Source organism: Oncorhynchus keta, chromosome 22 (genome assembly GCF_023373465.1).
Source record: "Oncorhynchus keta strain PuntledgeMale-10-30-2019 chromosome 22, Oket_V2, whole genome shotgun sequence".
Taxonomy (NCBI): domain Eukaryota; kingdom Metazoa; phylum Chordata; class Actinopteri; order Salmoniformes; family Salmonidae; genus Oncorhynchus; species Oncorhynchus keta.
Window position 1 is genome coordinate 17206292 of NC_068442.1, and position 24719 is coordinate 17231010.

At 41.6% G+C, this 24719-nt stretch overlaps 1 protein-coding gene across 1 annotated transcript in view; it reads right to left on the reverse strand.

Annotated features, from left to right (window-relative positions):
* Positions 1 to 3569: 3569 nt before the first annotated feature.
* LOC118401134 (leucine-rich repeat-containing protein 4C-like) overlaps positions 3570 to 24719 on the reverse strand; it is a 135535-nt gene continuing 114385 nt past the window's right edge. Inside the window, exon 3 of the mRNA XM_035798404.2 lies at positions 3570 to 9574. Coding sequence (XP_035654297.1) covers positions 7578 to 9518 — 1941 coding nt within the window. The 5' untranslated portion in view covers positions 9519 to 9574 and the 3' untranslated portion in view covers positions 3570 to 7577. The remainder of the gene's footprint in view (positions 9575 to 24719) is intronic.

The window sequence follows — 24719 nt, forward strand, 5'->3', positions numbered from 1 at the left end:
AACTCTTTGGCCTGAATGCCAAGTGTCACATCTGCAGGAAACCTGGCACCATCCCTACGGTGAAGTATGGTTGTGGCAGGGACTGGGCGACTAGTCAGGATCAAGGAAAAGATGAAGGGAGCAAAGTACAGAAAGATCCTTGATGAAAACCTGCTCCAGAGTGCTCAGGACCACAGACTGATGCGAAGGTTCACCTTCCAACAGGACAACGACCCTAAGCACACATCCAAGACAACACAGGTGTGGCTTCAGGACAAGTCTATGAATGTCCTTGTTTAGCCCAGCCAGAGCCCGGACAGACCTGAAAATATCTGTACAGAGACGCTCCACATCTGACCTGACAGATCTTGAGAGGATATGCAAAGAAAATGGGAGAAACTCCCCAAATACAGGTGTACCAAGATTGCAGCGTCATTCCCAAGAAGACCCGAGGCCGTAATCACTGCCAAATGTGCTTCAACAAAGTAAAGGATCTGCATACTGTACTTATGTAAATGTGATATTTCAAAAAATGTTTTCTTTGTCAAAGGGTATTGTGTGTAGATTGATGAGGGAAAAAAACTATGTAATCCGTTTTAGAATAAGGCTGTAATGTAACAAAATGAGTAAAAAGTTAAATGGGTATGAAAAGTTTCTGAATGCCCTGTAATTCCTTCTCAAATATGCTACGCTTTCTCTCACCTTTTCCTTTCGCTTGTGGACTTCGTGTGCAACACATCAGCTGTCTGTGACCAGGCAAAAAACATTCAGAGCCAAACCTTCATATCATGACCGCTATCCAGTCAACATAGCTACTAGAACTAACGCATTAGTAAACCCGCTACAATCATGCAGTACAGTGTACAGTCAGTAAGCAGTTTAGCAGTTACACCAGTGGGCCCCTGTGTCAATAAATTAATTATACCCACAGCTTACCTTCACTTGGAAAAGCTCCAGTGTTGGATAGCAATGCCAGCTAACATAGCATCCCTATTTGTTTGAGCTGGGTGTTTGAGTAGGCTAAACAAGTTAACTGCATTCGATGATAACTAAGTTAGTGAAAGTGAACAAAAATATAATACAAAATATAGCTCTCTCTCTCTCTCTTGCTTCTCCTTAATTTTGGAAGAAATTCATTTGTTCGGAACTGTTCAACTATTGTATTTCTCTCTCTTTGAGTCAACTAATCACCACGTGTTATGCATTACAGTGCTAGTTAGCTGTAGCGTATGCTTTCAGTAGTAGATTCATTATCTGATCCTTTGAATGGGTAGACAACATGTCAATTCATGCTGCAAGAGCTCTTAGTATGGAGGAAGTCCTCCGGATGTTGTCATAATTACTGTGTGAGTCTATGGAAGGGGGTGAGAACCATGAGCCTCCTAGGTTTTGTATTGAAGTCAATGTACACAGATGAGGACAGAAACTCGCTGTCCTCCGGCTACACCATGGTGCTACCCTACAGTGCTGTTGAGGCTACTGCAGACCTTCATTGCAAAACAATGTGATTTATTAAATTTTTGTGTGACAAGTGAAAAACATTGGGGAGAACAAGTATTTGATACACTGCCGATTTTGTAGGTTTTCCTACTTACAAAGCATGTAGAGGTCTGTCATTTTTATCATAGGTACACTTCAACTGTGAGAGACGGATTCTAAATCAAAAATCCAGAAAATCACATTGTATGATTTTTAAGTAATTAATTTGCATTTTATTGCATGACATAAGTATTTGATCACCTACCAACCAGAAAGAATTCCGGCTCTCACAGACCTGTTAGTTTTTCTTAAAGAATCTCTCCTGTTCTCCACTCATTACCTGTATTAACTGCACCTGTTTGAACTGTGCACACACTCAATCAAACATACTCCAACCTCTCCACAATGGCCAAGACCAGAGAGCTGTGTAAGGACATCAGGGATAAAATTGTAGACCTGCACAAGGCTGGGATGGGCTACAGGATAATAGGCAATCAGCTTGGTGAGAAGGCAACAACTATTGGTGCAATTATTAGAAAATGGAAGAAGTTCAAGATGACGGTCAATCACCCTTAGTCTGGGGCTCCATGCAAGATCTCACCTCGTGGGGCATCAATGATCATGAGGAAGGTGAGGAGGGATCAGCCCAGAACAACACAGCAGGACCTGGTCAATGACCTGAAGAGAGCTGGGACCACAGTCTCAAAGAAAACCATTAGTAACACACTACGCCGTCATGGATTAAAATCCTGCAGGTCCCCCTGCTCAAGCCAGTGCATGACCAGGCCCGTCTGAACTTTGCCAATCTGGATGATCCAGAGGGGGAATGGGAGAAGGTCATGTGGTCTGATGAGACAAAAATATAGTTTTTTGGTCTAAACTCCACTTGCCGTGTTTGGAGGAAGAAGAAGGATTAGTACAACCCCAAGAACACCACCCCAACTGTGAAGCATGGAGGTGGAAACGTCATTCTTTGGGGATGCTTTTCTGTAAAGGGGACAGGACGACTGCACCGTTTTGAGGGGAGGATGGATGGGGCCATGTATCGCGAGATCTTGGCCAACAACCTCCTTCCCCCAGTAAGAGCATTGAAGATGGGTCGTGGCTGGGTCTTCCAGCATGACAACAACCCGAAACACACAGCCAGGGCAACTAAGGAGTGGCTCTGTAAGAAGCATCTCAAGGTCCTGGAATGGCCTAGCCAGTCTCCAGACGTGAACCCAATAGGAAATCTTTGGAGGGAGCTGAAAGTCCTTATTTTCCAGCGACAGCCCCGAAAACCTGAAGGATCTGGAGAAGGTCTGTATCGAGGAGTGGGCCAAAATCCCAGCTGTAGTGTGTGCAAACCTGGTCAAAAACTACAGGAAACGTATGATCTCTGTAATTGCAAACAAAGGTTTCTGTACCAAATATTATGTTCTCCTTTTCTGATGTATCAAATACTTATGTCATGCAATAAAATGCAAATGAATTACTTAAAAATCATACAATGTGATTTTCTGGATTTTTGTTTGAGATTCCATCTCTCACGGTTGAAGTGTACCTATGATAAAAATGTCAGACCTCTACATGCTTTGTAAGTAGGAAAACATGCAAAATCGGCAGTGTATCAAATATTGTTCTCCCTACTGTATTTATTGTAGTTGTATCTAAATATGATAACTTTTTTTTATGTTTCAGCATTTTTATTTTTATGAAATTCAGTGAGGATGGTCCTCTCCTTCTTCCTCTGAGGAGCCTCCACTGTTGTACACCCTGTTATTACAGAAACAATCACACACACACAAAAATCCATCCATGTTGCAGAACATTTTGAAATGCATTGACTTTCATTGCTAATGCTTCTTCTCCTCCCCCGAAGCATCTGAATCTCCAGTTATGTAACATGTGCTAACATTAGACTCGCCTCGATTATCTGGATTTACAATCAGATTCTGTGATTAATTTAATCCTAATCTCATAAACCTTGGTGTGAAAAAGTCAAGAGCAGTTGGAAATCCAGATCTTCTCTCTTCCCATTAGAGTAGTGTAAGGACATGTGCTCACTAATTGCTGATGGTGTGGGTTTTAGGGGAATGGTAACAATGTTTTCACTATTATGGTTGCTAAATCAGAGTTCATTATTAAAGTAACACCACAAGCCTTTTATTTTGTATCATTTTTACCTTGTTACATTTTCCTGTTCCTCAGCAGATTGTACAATAATTCAACCATCATCATTCACACTTTCCAGGTCTTTAAAATGACACTTAGCAAAGACAAAAACTTGTGGTAATTTGATAATCGTTCCCACTGTAGATAATCAACCATTTACAATAACATTAGTCATTGTGGTAACCTGCTGACAATCTCCTTAATTATAGGCTGAGACTGTGATCCTATATGCAATGAATAGTAGGAGGAAAGGCAATTATCAGTCTGTACTCATCTGTCAGATTCACTTCCTTATAGTGTAACATCAACGGATGACCTTCTTTGCATATAAAACACTTCTGGGTGGTATGTGTTGTGTTATGTCACTACTATGAAAAAAAAATAAATACAAAAAAAACAGTACTACTATCGAGAAAAAAAACTATGTTAAAACACAAAAATACTAGCATTGAAAAAAACGATGTAAAACATTTTTGTAAATAAGAACCAGACCATACATAAAAAAGAACAATAGTTTATTTGTAACATATATGAACTACAAACTCCTGGTTTATAATCGATCTTCATATATTTTTTTAAGGTCATGAAAGTATGCTAACATGAAAATCAATGTCTTACTATTTTACAGTATGTTTCTATTTTTCACTTTAATAAACAGGTTGTTGGCACATGTAAAATAAAAATTTAAAACGTTTTTATTTTTTATTTTTATTTTAAAAATGTGTTTTTATAGAAATCTACCACTAGAACAGTATTCCTTCTCAGAGAAAATAATGTGGAGCTAAAAGCATCTTGTCCCTTCTACCCAACCAAGACATTGAGATACAATACATAAAGAATGAGATAGATTTACTAAATTGCATTAAATGCACCATAAAAGTCTCCAAATGATTTACCAACCAAATGAAAGAGAAGGGATGATGGACAAACTCTCTTACTTAAAATTTTGAGATCCAGATCCCACCATGATCACCCCAAACACATTGTCAATGACTCACAACAGAGATGGTTTACGTCTGTGCTAAACTCCATGTAAACATCTTTAGTTATTGTATTGGCAGAGATGCCACACTGATGAACATGTTTGTTTCATGTTGACTAAAACTGTGTTGAAGAAGCTCATGTAAGATGGAGTTACCTGAATTATAATTAGGTCATAACGTGCCACATGACATTAAAACAAGTTATTCATTCATCTTTGAGGATTTAGTCTTTCTGTCCAAGTATACAGTAGAAGTGACGTTTAAAACTGATGACGGGATTTGTCTATTCCCCGATTCTGCATCCTTTACTGTCTGGGTTTAAGTGGAAAAGCAACAAGGGTGACGCTACATATCATTATAATCTGTGACAACCTCCATACTCTGCTGTTTAATACTAAACACTGGTCAAGTACAAGGGGATGAAATGCTACTACATCACTGTAAGCATATTGTTTCATAGTTGAGGTGCATTTCAAATAACACTATCCACAGACATACCATTTTCAATTGACTCTGAATAATGTTAAAGCATCTAGCTAGCCAATGGGAGCTCTGATAGTGCATGCCTTTCTGCTTAAGGTCATGGTTTCCATGGTGACTGAATCAGCCCACTCCTGTATTTGACATCATATCATTAATAGTGCTTCCTCCCAGAAAATAACTAGATGACATCTGTGTACCCTCATTCTTCTGGAGAATTTAAAATAGAACACAATCATTTATTTCTCAGAAACAAAATGGACCCGAAAAAGAAAAAGCACTGTTGCATAACCTTTCTTAGATGTTTAACATTATGGAGGGAGTGGAGACCAAAAAGAAAAGCAGGGGGGGTGCTATGCTGACAAATGGAATTGTTTTAAGATGGTCATACTATGGAGCATTTATAGCTATTTGATTTAGAATTTTAGGACCACTTTAGGTAGCAAAGAAATATATATAAAAAAAACGATTTAATAAAATATTGATTTGGGCCTATAGAAACGCATTGAATAACACATTCAAAAAGGACAGTCAAAAAAGAAATCATAAGAAACAAGGTTTTGAAGTGTATTTCCTAAATCTCGTCTATCATTTTTTTTAAACTCAGGAAATATATGTACTGAATATATATATTTTTTACACATATTGAACCCCTTTTTTTGGGTAGGCACAAAACTACCTTAATACTTCCATTCGTTTTTTAAACCGGTTACCTTCAGATGAGTTCCGTGACATTTGTTGGGGTATCCACTTTCCATAGAGTGGTTAAATTAGTCAAACCGTTCTGACGCTTCAGACACAAACTGATATCTCTAGCTTAAACTGGTGGATTTTGATGGGGATTTTTTGGTTTAGTAACTTAGATTGATGCAAAATCTATAAAAAGACTCCTGGGGTATGTGGCTAAGCCTTGGATGTGAAGGGTATTTGCTTGGCCTCTTTATTTATGGCACCATTTTTTACTGTGGGGCATTTTTAATGTTTTTCCAGGGAGCAGGTGCCTGTGAAGCACTGTCCACCCAAAGCCCTGAGGGTATGTCGATTAAAATAGAAATGGTGTCATGGTTGAGGCAGAGAGATGCAGGTGTGACCTGAACATCTGCTCGAAGCCACACACCTCATCCCTAAACCATCTCTCTCTCTCTGCATGAACCCTGGCACTCTGTCCTCTATCCCTCGTCCTGAGCTTGGCAGGGGCACGGTGTGAATCTGGGCCTGTCGTGCCTATGTGCCCAATGTTTGAACAGACAATAGATAGGCAATGTGCTAGGACAGCTATGTTCGGTGTCCTTAGCCCCCGTTCCCACTCACCAGTCTGCTCCTTGCTGCCCTGGTTGAAGTCAGGGGTCATAGAGAGTTAACACAGGAGAGTCATCAGTATCCTTGGTGGTGTTCCAGGGCTCTTTTTTAAATCAAGTCACACAAATCAGTATTTCTCTTAACACCTGGACAAGTATTTGTGTCAGGAACCACAATATCATATAGCAATTTTCAGAGATTTGCATTGAGACTGCAGATAAGATGATCTGGAATAGCACCCATATCTGTGATGATATGGTAAACCATCATAACAGCTGATGTGGGATGGGAAAAGGCGGTATGACATTCAGGGAGCTCTCATATGCCTGACTGTATTTGCCAATGCGATCTCCATGACTCACAAAGTTATGATAGATCAGAGCAAGTGGAATAGAGAAGGAATCCCAAATGGTATGAATACACAATGTGTAAATGAGACAAACACTGTGTGAAACGTGATTTTCTGGCGTAATACACACAGTGAGATAACTATGAATCACTTGTTGCTAACAGTTGGCCATGGTATAGTTTGGATCACACTTCCCTCGTTTAACATCCCTAATCTATTGATGGCAGAGCCAAGGGTACATCTGTATCTAATTTGAGTGGCAGATTTAATGAAATAATGTGTTATCAGATTTCATCACTGACAGTCCCAGCATTCACCCTCAGATAACGACCAAGCTTTTAATCCATCTAAATTAACAGATTTTCACAAAATATTTAATCAATTAATTTGTGGCAGGAGGAAATCTCTAATGTGATCTAGAAATTATCTAAGTATGTGGGGTAAAAAGAGGTTGCCAACTTGCCATCACTTACATATTGGGGGAAACCAGAACATGGTTAGCTTGAGATTCACATAGAGTTTGTAAGCATATTAGTAAACCGTCCTCCCTCAAATTAAGAAAACTAAACATCTGATGAAATAAGTTCTGAAAAAATAATTGCAGAATACAGTTTTTTCTTGATTTAGCCACAATAGATTTTTTCTTAAATAAATAACTTCTTTTTTGTAAAGACATTTTTTGAAACATTAGACATACCCTAGTTCCCAATGTCATTGAATAAACATCATCAACCACTGATTCGCTGGACAAACAGTGAGTCAAGTCCTCCACTTCACATCCATAATCCTCATAACTAATATCCAATATTGTCCCTTTTGTAATTTTATCAGTTCGTCTCATTATGAAAAAATTGTTAGATCTGAGTCTCTTGTACATTGTCTTTCGAACTGGCCCGGATTAACAAAGGTTCGTGCGCCGAGCTGTGTATGGAGTTGATAGTGGAGACGTGGTTGTACGCAGACTTATAGGTGTTGTAGTGGTTCAGGTGCTCATGCTCCAGCGGGGGCAGATTCAGGTGGCCCTCCATGGCCGGCCCGCCTGTCACACAGTCCTCGTCTACATTGATGATCTCAATGGTGCGCTGTGGCGCATGGTGGTTCTGCTGGTGGTGCTGCTTCCTCATCTTGTAGAAGATGATAAGCATAACGGCAGCCATGAGGGTGATGGCCACGAAGCAGCCGATGATGATTTTGGTGGTCTTCATCACCTCATCCAGGCCGGTCATGGAGCTGTCGTTCAGGTCCGTGACAGGGATGGTAAAGGTCTTCTCTGTGGCCCGGGTGGAGAGGGGCGTCCGGGCCGTTGTGGTGGTGGTGGTGGAGGTGGACGACACAGTCTCCCAGGATCCGGCGGAGGGGGTGGGGCCCAACTTCTGCCACACGGTGGAGCGCCCCTCGTCGTGCACTGGCTCGATGGTCTCCACTGTTACTGTGGTAAAGTAGCTGAGGACGTTCTCTGTGGAAGAAACGTTGAGAGTGGCAGATGCTGTGGTATTGCCTGCTGAGTTGCTTACCATGCAGGTGTAGGTTCCCGTGTCTTGCATGGTGACATTGGTGAAGTTGAGCGTGCCGTCGTTGAGCACAGAAATGCGGATCTTGTATGCACCGTGGGTCATGATGGAGCCATTGGGCGTAATCCAACTGACTGAGGTCAGAGAGCTGGCCCTGCACTTCAGCTCTGCCGCCATACCCTCTGTCACGTTCAGGTCCGCTGGTGGCTCCACAATAACAGGTGCATAACAGTGGAAATAGTTCTGGTCCAGCTCACCTATGTAGCGTCCCTTGTGGCTGGCTGGGGAACTGCAGCGGGCACAGCAGCTGGTGTTGGCCGGCACCATCTCTTTGAGCCACCAGCTGAGCCACAGGATGTCACAGTTGCAGTTCCAGGGGTTGTGATGGAGGTGGACTCTCTCCAGGTGGTGCAGGGGGGTGAAGAGATCATGGGGCAGCAGGGTGAGGTTGTTGTGGGCCAGGTTGAGCTCCACCAGCGACTGCAGGTCGTCAAAGGAGTTCCTTTCAATGGTTTTGATTTGGGCATGCATCATCCACAGCTTCTGCAGATGGATCAACCCTTTGAAGGAGCCAGGTCTGATGACCGTCAGCTGGTTCCCTGACATCTCTAGCTCGTCCAGCTTGACCAGTGGGATGAGGTTGGGGATCTCCTTCAGATTGCACATGCCCAGGTTCAGGTAGCGCAGGTTGCCGAGGCCCTCGAAAGCCCCCTCTGAGATATACGAGAGGCGTTTGAGTTCCCCTAAATCCAGCCGCCGTAGCGAGGGCACCCTGTTGAACGCATACGAGGGAATGCTCTCGATGGGGTTGTTCCTCAGCCACAGCTCCTTGAGCTTGGAGAGGTACTCAAAGGCCCCATTGGGGATTGTGGTGAGGCGGTTGTCAAACAGCTCCAGAGTGTTGAGACTAGCCAGGCCGTTGAAGGCCCCGATCTCAATGTTTCGGATGTGGTTCTTGCTCAGCTGCAGGATCTCCAGGTGCCGCAGGTGCTTGAAGCTGTCCACCTTGATCACCTGGATGAGGTTCTCCTGCAGGTTCAGGTAGCGTGTGTTGGTGGATATGCCATCGGGGACCTCACGGAGCCCCCGCCGCGTGCAGATCACCTTGCTGAACTGGTTGCTGCAGGAGCAGACAGAGGGGCAGGTCTGAGCGCGCACCAGGCCTGCCACCGCCAGGAGCTGGAGGGCTAGAAGCAGCACAAATAAAGGGTCGGACAGGGCCCGGTTCCACCTAGGACCTCTCATCGTCTGCTGCTGCCGAGAAGAGGTCATCTTGTTCAACATTCATAATTCATTGGCTGGGTCGTCCACTTTTCGGGAAGAGGCGGTGTTGGAGTTGGCTGAAACGAGAAAAGAACAGAGAGAGGAAGGATGGGTTAGAAGGGAGGAATGTAAATGCAAGCCCATCATGTATTATAATTTGTTTACAAGATATAAACATCACGTGTATATTGGTTTTTAAGTGATGACATATTCATTGTAGCCTGTTAATGTGTTTCTTGTGCAAGGAGACATTACAAGGATAAACCATATATAATCTGTCTGAAAAAAAGGCTTCAGAAATCAATAGATACACACACACACACACACACACACACACACACACACACACACACACACACACACACACACACACACACACACACACACACACACACACACACACACACACACACACACACACACACACACACACACTAAAACTCACGTATTAACACCCACTGTGTGCCACAATATGAATAAGCGATGACCTTGGCAGTGTGTTTTATATCCGTTTCTGTTTCTGAGTGTGTCGCCCCCTACACTCTCAATCTTAGTCACATAAAACAAAATCACAATATTGCCTCCAACTTCTGTGCTGTATCTCTCCATTGGTTGGGAGGAGTAGGGGCAGGCACAGTCATGTCTGAGGCTGTGGTGTGAATTATATTTCAGACTGGGGGGACATAAATAACAGGAAGCTTGCCACCCACCAGTCCTTCAATCAAGCTGCCATATCAGGAAACTTTGGATTGCATCTCGTAGTGATGCTCAGATGTATGTATGTGGCTGGACTGTGAAAAGGCAGAGGCACAAAGATAGCAGGGAATGATGATTTGTCTGTATCATATGTCATGCTGTTAGGTGATGTGTGTGCTGTACTATGCTGTAGAACCCTTTAAGGAACAATTTCCAGGTTGAACAATTTGGTTCCAGGTATGATCATTTTTGGTTCCATGTTGAACCCTGTCAACAGAGGGTAGTACATGGAACCCACAAGGTGTCTACCTGGAACCAAAAAAGTTTCTCATTTGGGGACAGCCAAAAAAACCATCCTGACACCCTTTTTTCTAAGAGTGTACTTCAATGACACTTGACTTCAGTGGTGCAACCTACAGCATTTATGAGGGAGCCACACTAGTGCACTTAAAGAATCAAAAATTGTATTTGTCTCATGCGCCAAATACAACAGATGTAGGCGTTACCGTGAAATTCTAACTTACAAGCACATAACTTCTTATGGCTGGGGGCAGTATTGAGTAGCTTGGATGAATAAGGTGCTCAGATGTGCCCAGAGTAAACTGCCTGCTACTTAGTCCCAGTTGCTAATATATGCATATATTTGGATAGAAAACACTCTGAAGTTTCTAAAACAGTTTGAATGATGCCTGTGAGTATAACAGAACTCATATGGCAGGCAAAAACCTGAGAAAAAATCTAACCAGGAAGTGGGAAATCTGAGGTTGGTCGTTTTTCAACTCATTCCCTATTGAAGATACAATGGGATATTGGTCATGTTGCACTTCCTAAGGCTTCCATTAGATGTCAAAAGTATTTAGAACCTTGTTTGATGCTTCTACTGTGAAGTTGGGGCGAATGAGAGGGGAATGAGTCAGAGGTCAGCCAGAATGCATTGAGCTCGTGACGCTCGTTCACGTGAGAGCGAGCTCTGTTCCATTGCTTTTCTACAGACAAAGGACTAAGCATGCAACTCTGCGTTGCCCCAATGTTGAGGATCAGTAAAGCAGATGTGTTGCTGACTACCCTTACCACCAGGGATTAGCCCGTCAAGTAGTTCAGGATCCAGTTGCAGAGGGAGGTGTTTAGTCCCAGGGTTCTTAGCTTAGTGATGAGCTTTGTGGGCACTATGGTCTAGAATGCTGAGCTGTAGTCAATAAACAGCATTCTCATATACAGTTTAAATCGGAACTTTACATACACCTTTTCCAAATACATTTAAACTCAGTTTTTCACAATTCCTGACATTTAATCCTAGTAAAAATTCCCTGTTTTGGGTCAGTTAGGATCACCACTTTATTTTAAGAATGTGAAATGTCAGAATAATAGTAGAGATAATGATTTTGGCCCATACTTCCTGACAGAGCTAGTGTAACTGAGTCAGGTTTGTATGCCTCCTTGCTCGCACAAGCTTTTTCAGTTCTGCCCACAAATTTTCTCTAGGATTGAGGTCGGGGCTTTGTGATGGCCACTCCAATAGATTGACTTTGTTGTCCTTACACAATTTAGAATTAACTTTGGAAGTATGCTTGGGGTCAATATCCATTTGGAAGACCCATTTGCGACCAAGCCTTAACTTCCTGCCGAATGTCTTGAGATGTTGCTTCAATATATCCACATAATTTTCCTTTCCTCATGATGTCATGTATTTTGTAAAGTGCACCTGTTCCTCCTGCAGCAAAGCAACCCCACAACATGATGCTGCCACCCGCGTGCTCCACGGTTGGGATGGTGCTCTTCAGCTCGCAAGCATCCCCCTTTTTCCTCCAAACATAACGATGGTCATTATGGCCAGACAGTTCTATTTTTGTTTCATCAGACCAGAGGACATTTCTCCAAAAAGTAGGATCTTTGTCCCCATGTGCAGTGACAAACCGTAGTCTGGCTTTTTTATGCAGGTTTTGGAGCAGTGGATTTTTCCTTTCTGAGCAGCCTTTCAGGTTATGTCGATATAGTACTTGTTTTACTGTGGATATAGATACTGTTGTACCTGTTTCCTCCAGCGTCTTCAGAAGGTCCTTTGCTGTTGTTCTGGGATTTATTTGCACTTTTCGCACCAATGTACGTTCATCTCTAGGAGACAGAACGCATCTCCCTCCTGAGCGGTATAACGGCTGCGTGGTCCCATGGTGTTTATACTTGCATACTATTGTTTGTAGAAATGAACGTGGTACCTTCAGGCATTTGGAAATTGCTCCCGAGGATGAACCAGACGAGTGGAGGTCTACAATTTTCTTTCTGAGGTCTTGGCTGATTTCTTTGGATTTTCCCATGATGTAAAGCAAAGAGGCACTGAGTTTGAAGGTAGGCCTTGAAATATGTTCACAGGTACACTTCCAATTGACTCAAATTATGTCAATTAGCATATCAGCATCTTCTAAATCCATGACATCATTTTCTGGAATTTTCCAAGTTGTTTAAAGTCACAGTCAACTGAGGGTATGTAAACTGCTGACCCACTGGAATTCTGATACAGTGAATTATAAGTGAAATAATCGGTCTGTAAACAATTATTGGAAAAATTACTTGTGCCATAAACAAAGTAGATGTCCTAACCGACTTGCCAAATCTTTAGTTTGTTAACTAGAAATGTGTGGAGTGGATGAAAAACGAGTCAATGACTCCAACCTAACTGTATGTAAACTTCTGACTTCAACTGTAAATATGTGTAACAACCCTCAGCAAGTGAATGTGTAATTACACATTCCTGGTTCCAATTGCGTAATAACTGATTTCAAAACAACCCTATTACCATGTAAGTAGAGGACAACCTATGTAACAACTATGTTGTTGTAACATAGTAATAGTGGCAACTTCATTTAAAGTGTTACCCAAATCAAATAATACATAAATAATAATTTGTTATATTATTAATAATATATAATCTCCAGGTTCATCTGCTGTAAATAATTGGTGTCTAGTAACATATTGTCCAATGAAGACAGCAAACATTCGCATAAACATGTTTGGGAAAGTAATCCCTCTTTCAGAAATACAGAATTATATATTTACAACAGAATACAATATTGTTATTTCAGGGAAGAACGTGGCTCGATCCAGTGCAGCATAAGCATTCCATTTTGTGATCTAGATTTGAGGATATAAATCAGATGGATTGTTGCCCCAATGGTAGCGGGGGGCGTGAGTAAATTACATTTCCTATTGAGTCACTGGACAGTGAGTCACTTTGTTATTTTAATTCAGAATCAGGGGAGAAAGAAGCAGAGGAGGAGAGGAAAGAAACCACTAAAAAGATTGATGTCTGACAAGTATTTTCTCTCCTCTGACTTTGAGGAGGTGGTGAGTTATATAACCATAGTCTCTACTGGTGAATAAAATAAAATACAAGTATAATGTGTACACTGGCTTGCAAATGTATTCACCACCCTTGGCATTTTTCCTATTACAACCTGGAATTAAAATAGATTTTTGGGAGGTTTGTATCATTTGATTTACACAACATGCCTACCACTTTGAAGATGCTAAATGTTTTCTATTGTGAAACAAACAAGAAATAAGACAAAAAAACAGAAAACTTGAGCGTGTATAACTATTCACCCCCCCCAAAGTCAATACTTTGTAGAGCCAACTTTTGCAGCAATTACAGCTGCAAGTCTCTTGGTATATGTCTATTTAAGCTTGGCACATCTTGCTGCTGGGATTTTGACCATTCTTCAAGGCAGAACTGCTCCAGCTCCTTCAAGTTGGATGGGTTCCGCTGGTGTACAGCAATCTCGTTCCACATATTCTCAATTGGATTGAGGATTGTTTCCTCTAGCATTTTCACAAGGTCCTTTACTGAACAAGTCTCCTTCCTGAGCGGTATGGCGGCTGTGTGGTGCCATGGTGTTTATACTTGCGTACTATTGTTTGTAAAGATGAACGTGGAAGCTTCAGGCGTTTGGAAATTGATCCCAGGGTTGAACCAGACTTGTGGAGGTCAACATTTTTTCTGATGTCATGGCAGATTTATTTTGATTTCCAATGATATCAAGCAAAAAGGCACTGAGTTTGAAGGTAGGTGTAATGATCTTCTTCATCTGATGAGGAGTATGAAAGATCAGACCAAAACGCAGCGTGGTAAGTGTCCATTTTAATGAAATATACAGAACACTAAATAGAAAAGAACAAGAGGAATAAATAAATAAATAAAAACCGAAACTGTCCCGTATGGTGCAAACACTGAAACGGAAAACAACTACCCACAAACACCAGGTGGGAACAGGCTACCTAAGTATGATTCTCAATCAGAGACAACGATTGACAGCTGCCTCTGATTGGGAACCATACCAGGGCAAAACACATAACAAAAAACAAAAACATAGAATGCCCACCCCAACTCACGCCCTGACCAAACTAAAATATAGACATAAAAATGAACTAAGATCAGGATGTGACAGTAGGCCTTGAAATTTATCCACAGGTACACCTCCAGTTAACTCAAATGATGTCAATAAGCCTATCAGAATCTTCCAAAGCCCCGACAGAATTTTCTGGAATTTTCCAAGCTGTTTAAAGCTGTAAATTTCTAACCCACTGGAATTGTGATACAGTGAATTATAAGTGAAAACATTTGTATGTAAACAATTGTTGGAACAATTACTTGATTCATGCACAAAGTAGATGTCCTGACCGACTTGCCAAAAATATAGTTTGTTAAAAACCTCTTTGGGCTGCAATCCCGTTAACGACTTACTCCTACCCGACACGCAGGCGTCCCATCTAGACATCTGGAAATGCAAATGCGCTACGCTAAATGCTAATAGCACTCGTTAAAACTCAAACGTTCATTAAAATACACATGCAGGGTACTCAATTAAAGCTACACTCGTTGTGAATCCAGGCAACAAGTCAGATTTTTTAAATGCTTTTCGGCGAAAGCATGAGAAGCTATTATCTGATAGCATGTAACACCCCAAAAGACCTGCAGGGGACATAAACAAAATAATTAGCATAGTCGGCGCTACACAAAACGCAGAAATAAAATATAAAACATTCATTACCTTTGACCATCTTCTTTGTTGGCACTCCTAGATGTCCCATAAACATCACTATTGGGTCTTTTTTCGATTAAATCGGTCCATATATAGCCTAGATATCGATCTATGAAGACTGTGTGATCAAGGAAAAAAATAGCGTTTTATAACGTAACGTCATTTTTTTTTATTAAAAAAGTCGACGATAAACTTTCACAAAACACTTCGAAATACTTTTGTAATGCAACTTTAGGTATTAGTAAACGTTAATAAGCGTTCAAATTGATCACGAGGCGATGTATATTCTATAGCTGTACGTCTGGAAATAATGTCCGGGTAAATCTCAACCAAAATATCAGGTCAGAGACCGGAAGAAAGGCGCTTCCTTGTGTCCGTTTGACCAAGAAACAAATCGTAGGCAAATGACAAGACTGTTGACATCGTGTGGAAGCTGTAGATATTGCAACCTCGGCCCCATTTAATGTGGATCACATTCAACAATGGGTTCTAGTGGCGCATGGATATATTTTCCCATTTTCAGTGATCAGATTTTGCTGCGCTTTTCGATGAAACGCACGTTCTGTTATAGTCACAGCCGCGATTTAACCAGTTTTATAAACGTCTGAGTGTTTTCTATCCACACGTACTAATCATATGCATATACTATATTCCTGGCATGAGTAGCAGGGCGCTGTAATGTTGCACGATTTTTAACAGAATGTTCGAAAAAGTAGGGGGTAGGAGTAACAGGTTAACGGGATGATAAGACAACAGTCAGTGAAAGTGCAGGGCGCCAAATTCAAAACAACAGAAATATCATAATTAAAATTCCTCAAACATACATGTATCTTATACCGTTTTAAAGGATGTCTTGTTGTTAATCCCACCACAGTGTCCGATTTCAAATATGCTTTTCAGCGAAAGCACCACAAAACCACAATAAACACAGCCATTTTTCCAGGCAAAGAGAGGAGTCACAAAAAGCACCAATAGAGATAAAATGAATCACTAACCTTTGATGATCTTCACCAGAATGCACTCCCAGGAATTCCAGGTCCACAATAAATGCTTGATTTGTTCAATAATGTCCATTATTTCCATCCAATTAGCTACTTTTGTTAATGCGTTTGGTACATCTATCCAAACGCTGGTGCTGGTCGACCATTTTTTTCGGACAAAAACTTCAAAAAGTTATATTACAGGTCGAAGAAACATTTCAAAGTACAGTGCCTTGCAAAAGTATTCGGCCCCCTTGAACTTTGCGACCTTTTGCCACATTTCAGGCTTCAAACATAAAGATATAAAACTGTATTTTTTTGTGAAGAATCAACAACAAGTGGGACACAATCATGAAGTGGAACGACATTTATTGGATATTTCAAACTTTTTTAACAAATCAAAAACTGAAAAATTGGGCGTGAAAAATTATTCAGCCCCTTTACTTTCAGTGCAGCAAACTCTCTCCAGAAGTTCAGTGAGGATCTCTGAATGATCCAATGTTGACCTAAATGTCTAATGATGATAAATACAATCCACCTGTGTGTAATCAAGTCTCCGTATAAATGCACCTGCACTGTGATAGTCTCAGAGGTCCATTAAAAGTGCAGAGAGCATCATGAAGAACAAGGAACACACCAGGCAGGTCCGAGATACTGTTGTGAAGAAGTTTAAAGCCGGATTTGGATACAAAAAGATTTCCCGAGTTTTAAACATCACAAGGAGCACTGTGCAAGCGATAATATTGAAATGGAAGGAGTATCAGACCACTGCAAATCTACCAAGACCTGGCCGTCCCTCTAAACTTTCAGCTCATACAAGGTGAAGACTGATCAGAGATGCAGCCAAGAGGCCCATGATCACTCTGGATGAACTGCAGAGATCTACAGCTGAGGTGGGAGACTCTGTCCATAGGACAACAATCAGTCGTATATTGCACAAATCTGGCCTTTATGGAAGAGTGGCAAGAAGAAAGCCATTTCTTAAAGATATCCATAAAAAGTGTTGTTTAAAGTTTGCCACAAGCCACCTGGGAGACACACCAAACATGTGGAAGAAGGTGCTCTGTTCAGATGAAACCAAAATTGAACTTTTTGGCAACAATGCAAAACGTTATGTTTGGCATATAAAGCAACACAGCACATCACCCTGAACACACCATCCCCACTGTCAAACATGGTGGTGGCAGCATCATGGTTTGGGCCTGCTTTTCTTCAGCAGGGACAGGGAAGATGGTTAAAATTGATGGGAAGATGGATGGAGCCAAATACAGGACCATTCTGGAAGAAAACCTGATGGAGTCTGCAAAAGACCTGAGACTGGGACGGAGATTTGTCTTCCAACAAGACAATGATCCAAAACATAAAGCAAAATCTACAATGGAATGGTTCAAAAATAAACATATCCAGGTGTTAGAATGGCCAAGTCAAAGTCCAGACCTGAATCCAATCGAGAATCTGTGGAAAGAACTGAAAACTGCTGTTCACAAATGCTCTCCATCCAACCTCACTGAGCTCGAGCTGTTTTGCAAGGAGGAATGGGAAAAAAATTCAGTCTCTCGATGTGCAAAACTGATAGAGACATACCCCAAGCGACTTACAGCTGTAATCGCAGCAAAAGGTGGCGCTACAAAGTATTATTAACTTAAGGGGGCTGAATAATTTTGCACGCCCAATTTTGCAGTTATGGATTTGTTAAAAACGTTTGAAATATCCAATAAATGTTGTTCCACTTCATGATTGTGTCCCACTTGTTGTTGATTCTTCACAAAAAAATACAGTTTTATATCTTTATGTTTGAAGCCTGAAATGTGTCAAAAGGTCGCAAAGTTCAAGGGGGCCGAATACTTTCGCAAGGCACTGTAAGTACAGAATCAATCATTAGGAGGTTTTTATCATAAATCCTCAATAAAGTTCCAACTGGAGAATTCCTTTGTGTCTTGAGGAGGAACGGAACGCAGGAAGATATCATGCGGTATGCGCGTGACCTGGAACTGGCTCTCTGCCAGTAGTCAGACTCATGCCCCTCTTATTCAGTCGCACAACACAGTAGAAGCCTTATTCAATTTCTATAGATGGTGACATCTAGTGGAAGCCCTAGGAAGTGAATCTTCATTCATATCGCAATGGGATTTCAATAGGGAATGGTTCGAAAATATACCAACCTCAGATTTCTCACTTCCTGTTTGGATTTCTTCTCAGATTCTTGCCTGCCATATGAGTTCTGTTATACTCACAGACATCATTCAAACAGTTTCAGAAACTTCAGAGTGTTTTCTATCCAATACCAATAATATGCATATATTAGCAACTGAGACTGAGGAGCAGGCCGTTTACTCTGGGCACCTTTCATCCAAGCTACTCAATAGTGCCCCTGCAGCCTTAACAAGACATTTGTGGAGTTGTTGAAAAACAAGTTTTAATGACTCCAATCTAAGTGTATGTAAACTTATGACTTCAACTGTAGGTGTTCCTTTTGTCCAAATCAATCAAATCAAAAAGTTTATTTGTCATGTGCGCCGAATACAACAGGTGAAATGCTTACTTACAGGCTCTAACCAATAGTGCAAAAAAGGTATTAGGTGAACAATAGGTAGGTAAAGAAATAAAACAACAGTAAAAAGACAAACTATATACAGTAGCGAGGCTACATACAGACACCGGTTAGTCAGGCTGATTGAGGTAGTATGTACAGTACATGTAGATATGGTTAAAGTGACTATCCATATATGATGAGCAGAGAGTAGCAGTAGCGTAAAAGAGGGGGTTGGCCTGGCGGTGGGTGGGACACAATGCTGATAGCCCGGTTAGCCAATGTGCGGAAGCACTGGTTGGTCGGCCCAATTGAGGTAATATGTACATGAATGTATAGTTAAAGTGGCTCTGCATATATGATAAACAGAGAGTAGCAGCAGCGTAAAAAGAGGGGTTGGGGGGAACACAATCCAAATAGTCCATGTAGCCATTTGATTACCCGTTCAGGAGTCTTATGGCTTGGGGGTAAAAACTGTTGAGTAGCCTTTTTGTCCTAGACTTGGCTCTACGATACCGATGTGGTGGTAGAGAGAACAGTCTATGACTGGGGTGGCTGAGGTCTCTCTAGTTTGTTTTTGATGTGGACACCAAGGAACCTGAAGCTCTCCACCTGCTCAACTACAGCCCCGTCGATGAGAATGGGGATGTGCTCGGTCCTCCTTTCCTGTAGTCCTCAATCATCTCCTTAGTCTTGGTTACGTTGAGGGATAGGTTGTTATTCTGGCACCACCCGGCCAGGTCTCGTCGTTGTCGGTGAACAGGCCTACCGCTGTTGTGTCATCTGCAAACTTAATGTTGGAGTTGTGTCTGGCCATGCAGTCATGGGTGAACAGGGAGTACAGGAGGAGACTGAGTACACACCAGTACACTGGGAGCTCCAGTGTTGAGGATCAGTGTGGCAGATGTGTCGCTACCTACCCTCACCACCTGGGGGCTGCCCGTCAGGAAGTCCAGGATCCAGTTGCAGAGGGATGTGTTTAGTCCAGTGGTCCTTAGCTTGGTGATGAGCTTTGAGGGCACTATGGTGTTGAACGCTGAACTTTAGTCACATTCTCACATCGGTGTTTCTTTTGTCCAGGTGGGAAAGGGCATTGTGCAGTGCAATAGAGATTGCATCATCTGTTGGGCGGTATTCAAATTGGAGCGGGTTTAGGATTTCTGGGATAACGGTGTTGATGTGAGCCATTACCAACCTTTCAAAGTCCTTCATGGCTACGGACGTGAGTGCTACAGGTCTGTAGTCATTTAGGCAGTTTGCCTTTGCGTTATTGGGCACAGGGACTATGGTGGTCTGCTTGAACCACGTTGGTATTACAGACTCAATCAGGGACATGTGGAAAATGTCAGTGAAGACACCTGCAAGTTGGTCAGCACATGCCCGGAACACACGTCCTGGTAATCCGTCTGGCCCAGCAGCCTTGTGTATGTTTTTCCTATTTAAAGGTATTACTCACATCGGCTACTGAGGGCGTGATTACACAGTCATCCAGAACAGCTGATGCTCTCATGCATGCCTCAGTGTTGCTTGCCTCGCCTAGAAGCGATTTAGCATAGGGTGGCTTTTCAGCTCATCTTTTGGGTACTTTGTACGCCACATACTGTCACTGTGACGCTTTGGGATGACATCCTCGATGCACTTATTGATAAACCAGTGACTGACTCCTCAATGCCATCAGAAGAATCCCGGAACATGTTCCAATCTGTGATAGAAAAACAGTCCTGTAGTTCAGCATCTGCTTTATCTGACCACTTTTATATAGACCGAGTCACTGGTACTTCCTGCTTTAATTTTTGCTTGTAAGCAGGAATCAGGAGGATAGAGTTGTGGTCGGATTTACCAAATGGAGCTTTGTACGGGTCTCTATGTGTGGAGTACAGGTGATCTAGAATTTTTTTTCTCTGGTTGCACACTTAACATGTTGATGGAAATTTGGTAGAACTGCATTAAAGTCTCCGGCCACTAGGATCACCGCCTCTGAGTGAGTGGTTTCCCCCCCCTCGTCTTGACAGAGTGTGCTGTTCTATCTTGCCGGTGCAGCGTATATATTCATGTAGTCATTCAGCCACTATTCCGTGAAACATAGGATATTACAGTTTTTGATGTCCCATTGGTAGGATATTCGTGATCGTACCTCGTCTAGTTTATTGTCCAATGATTGCATGTTGGCGAGTAGTGTTGACGGTAACGGCAGCTTTCCCATCCTGACCAGGCATCAGGCTCTTTGTCCTCTATACCTGCATCTCTTCCTCTTGCAAATACCCCCTTGATGTCGGTCCTGTGGGGTGTTTGGAGAATGTCTTGTGTGTCTTGCTCGAAGAAAATAATATTAGTCTGTCCTGATATCCAGAAGCTCTTTTTTGCCGTAAGATACGGTTGCAGAAACATTATTTACAAAATAAGTTACAAATAAAGTGAAAAACAACACATAATAGCACAATTGAATGGGCGCCCGTAAAACTGCTGCAATTTCTGCTGCCAGTGAGTGCTATGGGGAGGTAGACATTTAGGCAGGTTACCTTGACCTTCTTATGCACAGGGACTATGGCAGTCTGCTTGAAACATGTAGGTATTACAGACTCGGTCAGGGAGAGGTTGACAATGTCAGTGAAGACACTTGCAGATGGTACTCTGAGTACACATCCTGCTCTCAGTACACGCATGCTCTGAGTTTTTATTTTTATTTTTTAATTTTACCTTTATTTTACTAGGCAGGTCAGGGGGATAGGGCTGTTTACTGCCCCCGCTGGAGTAATTGCGTGCCCATAGTAAACATATTTTTTTTTGTCAAAAGTTGCTAATATATGCAAATAAAAAATATTATTGAATAGAAAACACTCTAAAGCTTCTAAAACCGTTTAAATCATGTCTGTATGTAAAGCAGAACTCTCAGGGCAGTCATTCTCCCAAACTCTCTCTTGTCATCAGAAAAGTTGGCCCAACTTTGTCGTCATCGCCCCCACCCTTCCCAAGCACTTACAGGTCTGGGAACAGTCTCTTTGTCTTCAGCGCGATGTCTGCTTTCAATGGGGCTTCTCATTGTGAGAATCGCGCGAGAGTTTTCACGCGAAAAAACAGGTCAATCATGCGCGCTCAGCTCCGGTCCTGTCTTTTTTCCAAGATCGATTATACAATGCATGCGTTTCTGTTCGTCCTCACGATTGCTGTACACCTTTATAACATGTTAACGCTTGATTATGAACTTAGTTTGACAAGTTTAGTCGACATATAATATGTAAGTTCGATGTTTTGGTGCGCATCCACTTGACTTTTGGCTACATTTCAACCGAAATGTGTCGTGTTTGAGAACCGAAAGACACAGACTGCAAAACTAAATGCTGTTTTTGGTAAGTATAATTCCTTCCAGGTCTTCTGATGGAAGAACAGCAAAGGTAAGGGAATATTTATGTGGTAAATTTGGGTTTCTGTGGACTCCAAGATAGAGGAGCCATAATGCTACTTTTTGAGCGCCGACTCATAGTATAGCCTAGTGAACGAAACCTGTAACGTTAAAAATAAATGTAACACAGCGATTGCATTCAGAAGAAGTGTATCTAACTATATATATGTAGAACATGCATATTTAGTCAAAGTTTATGATGTGTATTCCTTGTTAGCTGACGTTATCTGCCGGAGCTATCGTCCTTTCTCAGGACATTTGAGTAGCATTTTTGAACGATGCATCATTGTAAACAGAGATTTATGGATATATATAGCATATTATTGAAAAAAACATAAATGTACTGTGTAACATGTTATATTACTGTCATCTGATGAAGATTTCAAAAGGTTAGTGCATTATTTTTCTTTTAATCCTGCGTTTGTTGATTGCATATTTTTTCAACTTGGCTATGCAAATTAGCTGCGTCTTCGGTGGTGGGTTTGTTTTCACCGTAAAACATTTTAGAAATCTGACTTGCTGGGTAGATAAACAAGCTTTCATTTGAGCCATTGGACTTGTTAATGTGTGGAGGTTAAATATTTTTAGGAATATTTTTGCGTTCCATGCGCCACCTTCCAGCTGAAATTGGAACCCTAATCTCCTTCTGGTTAAGAAGAAATTCTTATTTTCAATGACGGCCTAGTAACAGTGGGTTAACTGCCTGTTCAGGGGCAGAACGACAGATTTGTATCTTGTCAGCTCAGGGATTCGAACTTGCAACCGTTCGGTTACTAGTCCAACGCTTTAACCACTAGGCTACCCTGCCGCCCCTTAGCTACAGTGCATTCTCCACTGTGTGTGTCCAGCCATAGGGCTAGCTCTGGAACAAAATACTTCAGTTTTTTTGCTGGAGGATGAGTGGGCTATTACTGTAACTACCAATTAATTGCATGATTACCAAGACCAATAATGATTTAATTACCAAACTCTGATCAAAGCCTGAGGGTGGACATAGTGGTTTTTCTGTGCAGGGAACCAGGCAAATGTGACAGGGATCACACACAAGGCTGAAAATCACATTCCATTAAAGCTAATGGATCTAATTTGTTGGAATAAATGCCATGCAGAAAGGAATTGACCATGGGTAGAATTTAGTGTGACTTTATTTTGGGTCGCCTGGTTTCTCTCTCAGAACGTATTGGTTACCATGGCCTGTGGATTGACAGTGTATTGGAGATGAATATTGGGGGGATAATTTCAGTGCAATACATTATTATGTAAGCTTTATTCCAATAGATACATTAAGACTCACTTCCTACACACCACAATTTAAATTAGTAACTACTTTAAAATCACCCCATAGACAGCTGTGTCCTTTATATCCTTATGCAATGACATTCTCCACTTTTTTCCTCATCCCCACATTATCCACCAATAGAGAATTGAAATAAATTAAACAAAGAAATCAGAGGTACACAATCCAATTCATGACAAGGGAGAAAATAAGATGAAGTTGATTTACGAAGCAATCCATCTCCTCGCTGACAATGCAAGCAGGGAAATTGGATTTAGAACAAGGAGGGAATTAGATGGAGAGCAGGGGAAACGGCTAAATCGTGACTCAGATCGGCACCCATATCTGTTAATTTCCTGTGTAGCTGACAATAGGGAGAACATACCAACATAAGCTTTCAGGAGTTGAAAACATGCCATTTCTGTCATGAATGGAAAAGGGCTCCATAATGTCAACAATGAGGCCATTCCAGAGAGATATGATACGAAGTAAGCTAGATCTATGCAGGGTTTTCTAAATCTAACCAGTTTCAGTTGACTTCACATTCCAGCTCAGGCTTCATTGGTAATACGATGGTAGATATTCTTCTTCCACCTGCCGCTAACTGTAGGAGGCTTGTAACTGCACGTGCCCGTCGCACATTGCTAGTCGAATGCCAAACTCTTCATTGAGACAATATGAAACAATAATCCATGGGCGAGTCAGTGCCACATTTTCAGTTATGCTGAAATCAAAATGAAAGAAATGTTATCTTGCAAATTCAGCAAACTATGGTGTGAAATAGACTTTTAGAAGTGCAGTCTTTATTTTATTAATCCTCGTTAATGACGTCTTTGGTGTGCTTTGGTGTGTTTATCAATGCACAAGCATCTTTTTTCTCAAGTCGTACAAAAGTGTTACATTGCGTGAAGTTTAAAATTCATTCTGTCATTACTATACTGAACAAAAATATAAACCCTACATGTAAAGTGTTGGTCCCATGTTTCATGAGCTTAAATAAAAGATCCCAGTAATGTTCCATACGTACAAAATATGTATTCCTCTACATGTTTTTACAGATCTTTGTTTACATCCCCGTTACTGAACATTTCTCCTTTGCAAAGATAATCCATCCACCTGAAGGTGTGGCATATCAAGAAGCGGATGAAACAACATAATCATTCCACAGGTGCACCTTGTGCTGGGGTCAAAAAAGTGCAGTTTTGTTACACAATGCAACATATGTCTCAAGTTTTGAGGGAGCTGCTTGAAACATGTAGGTATTACAGACTCGGTCAGGGAGAGGTTGACAATGTCAGTGAAGACAG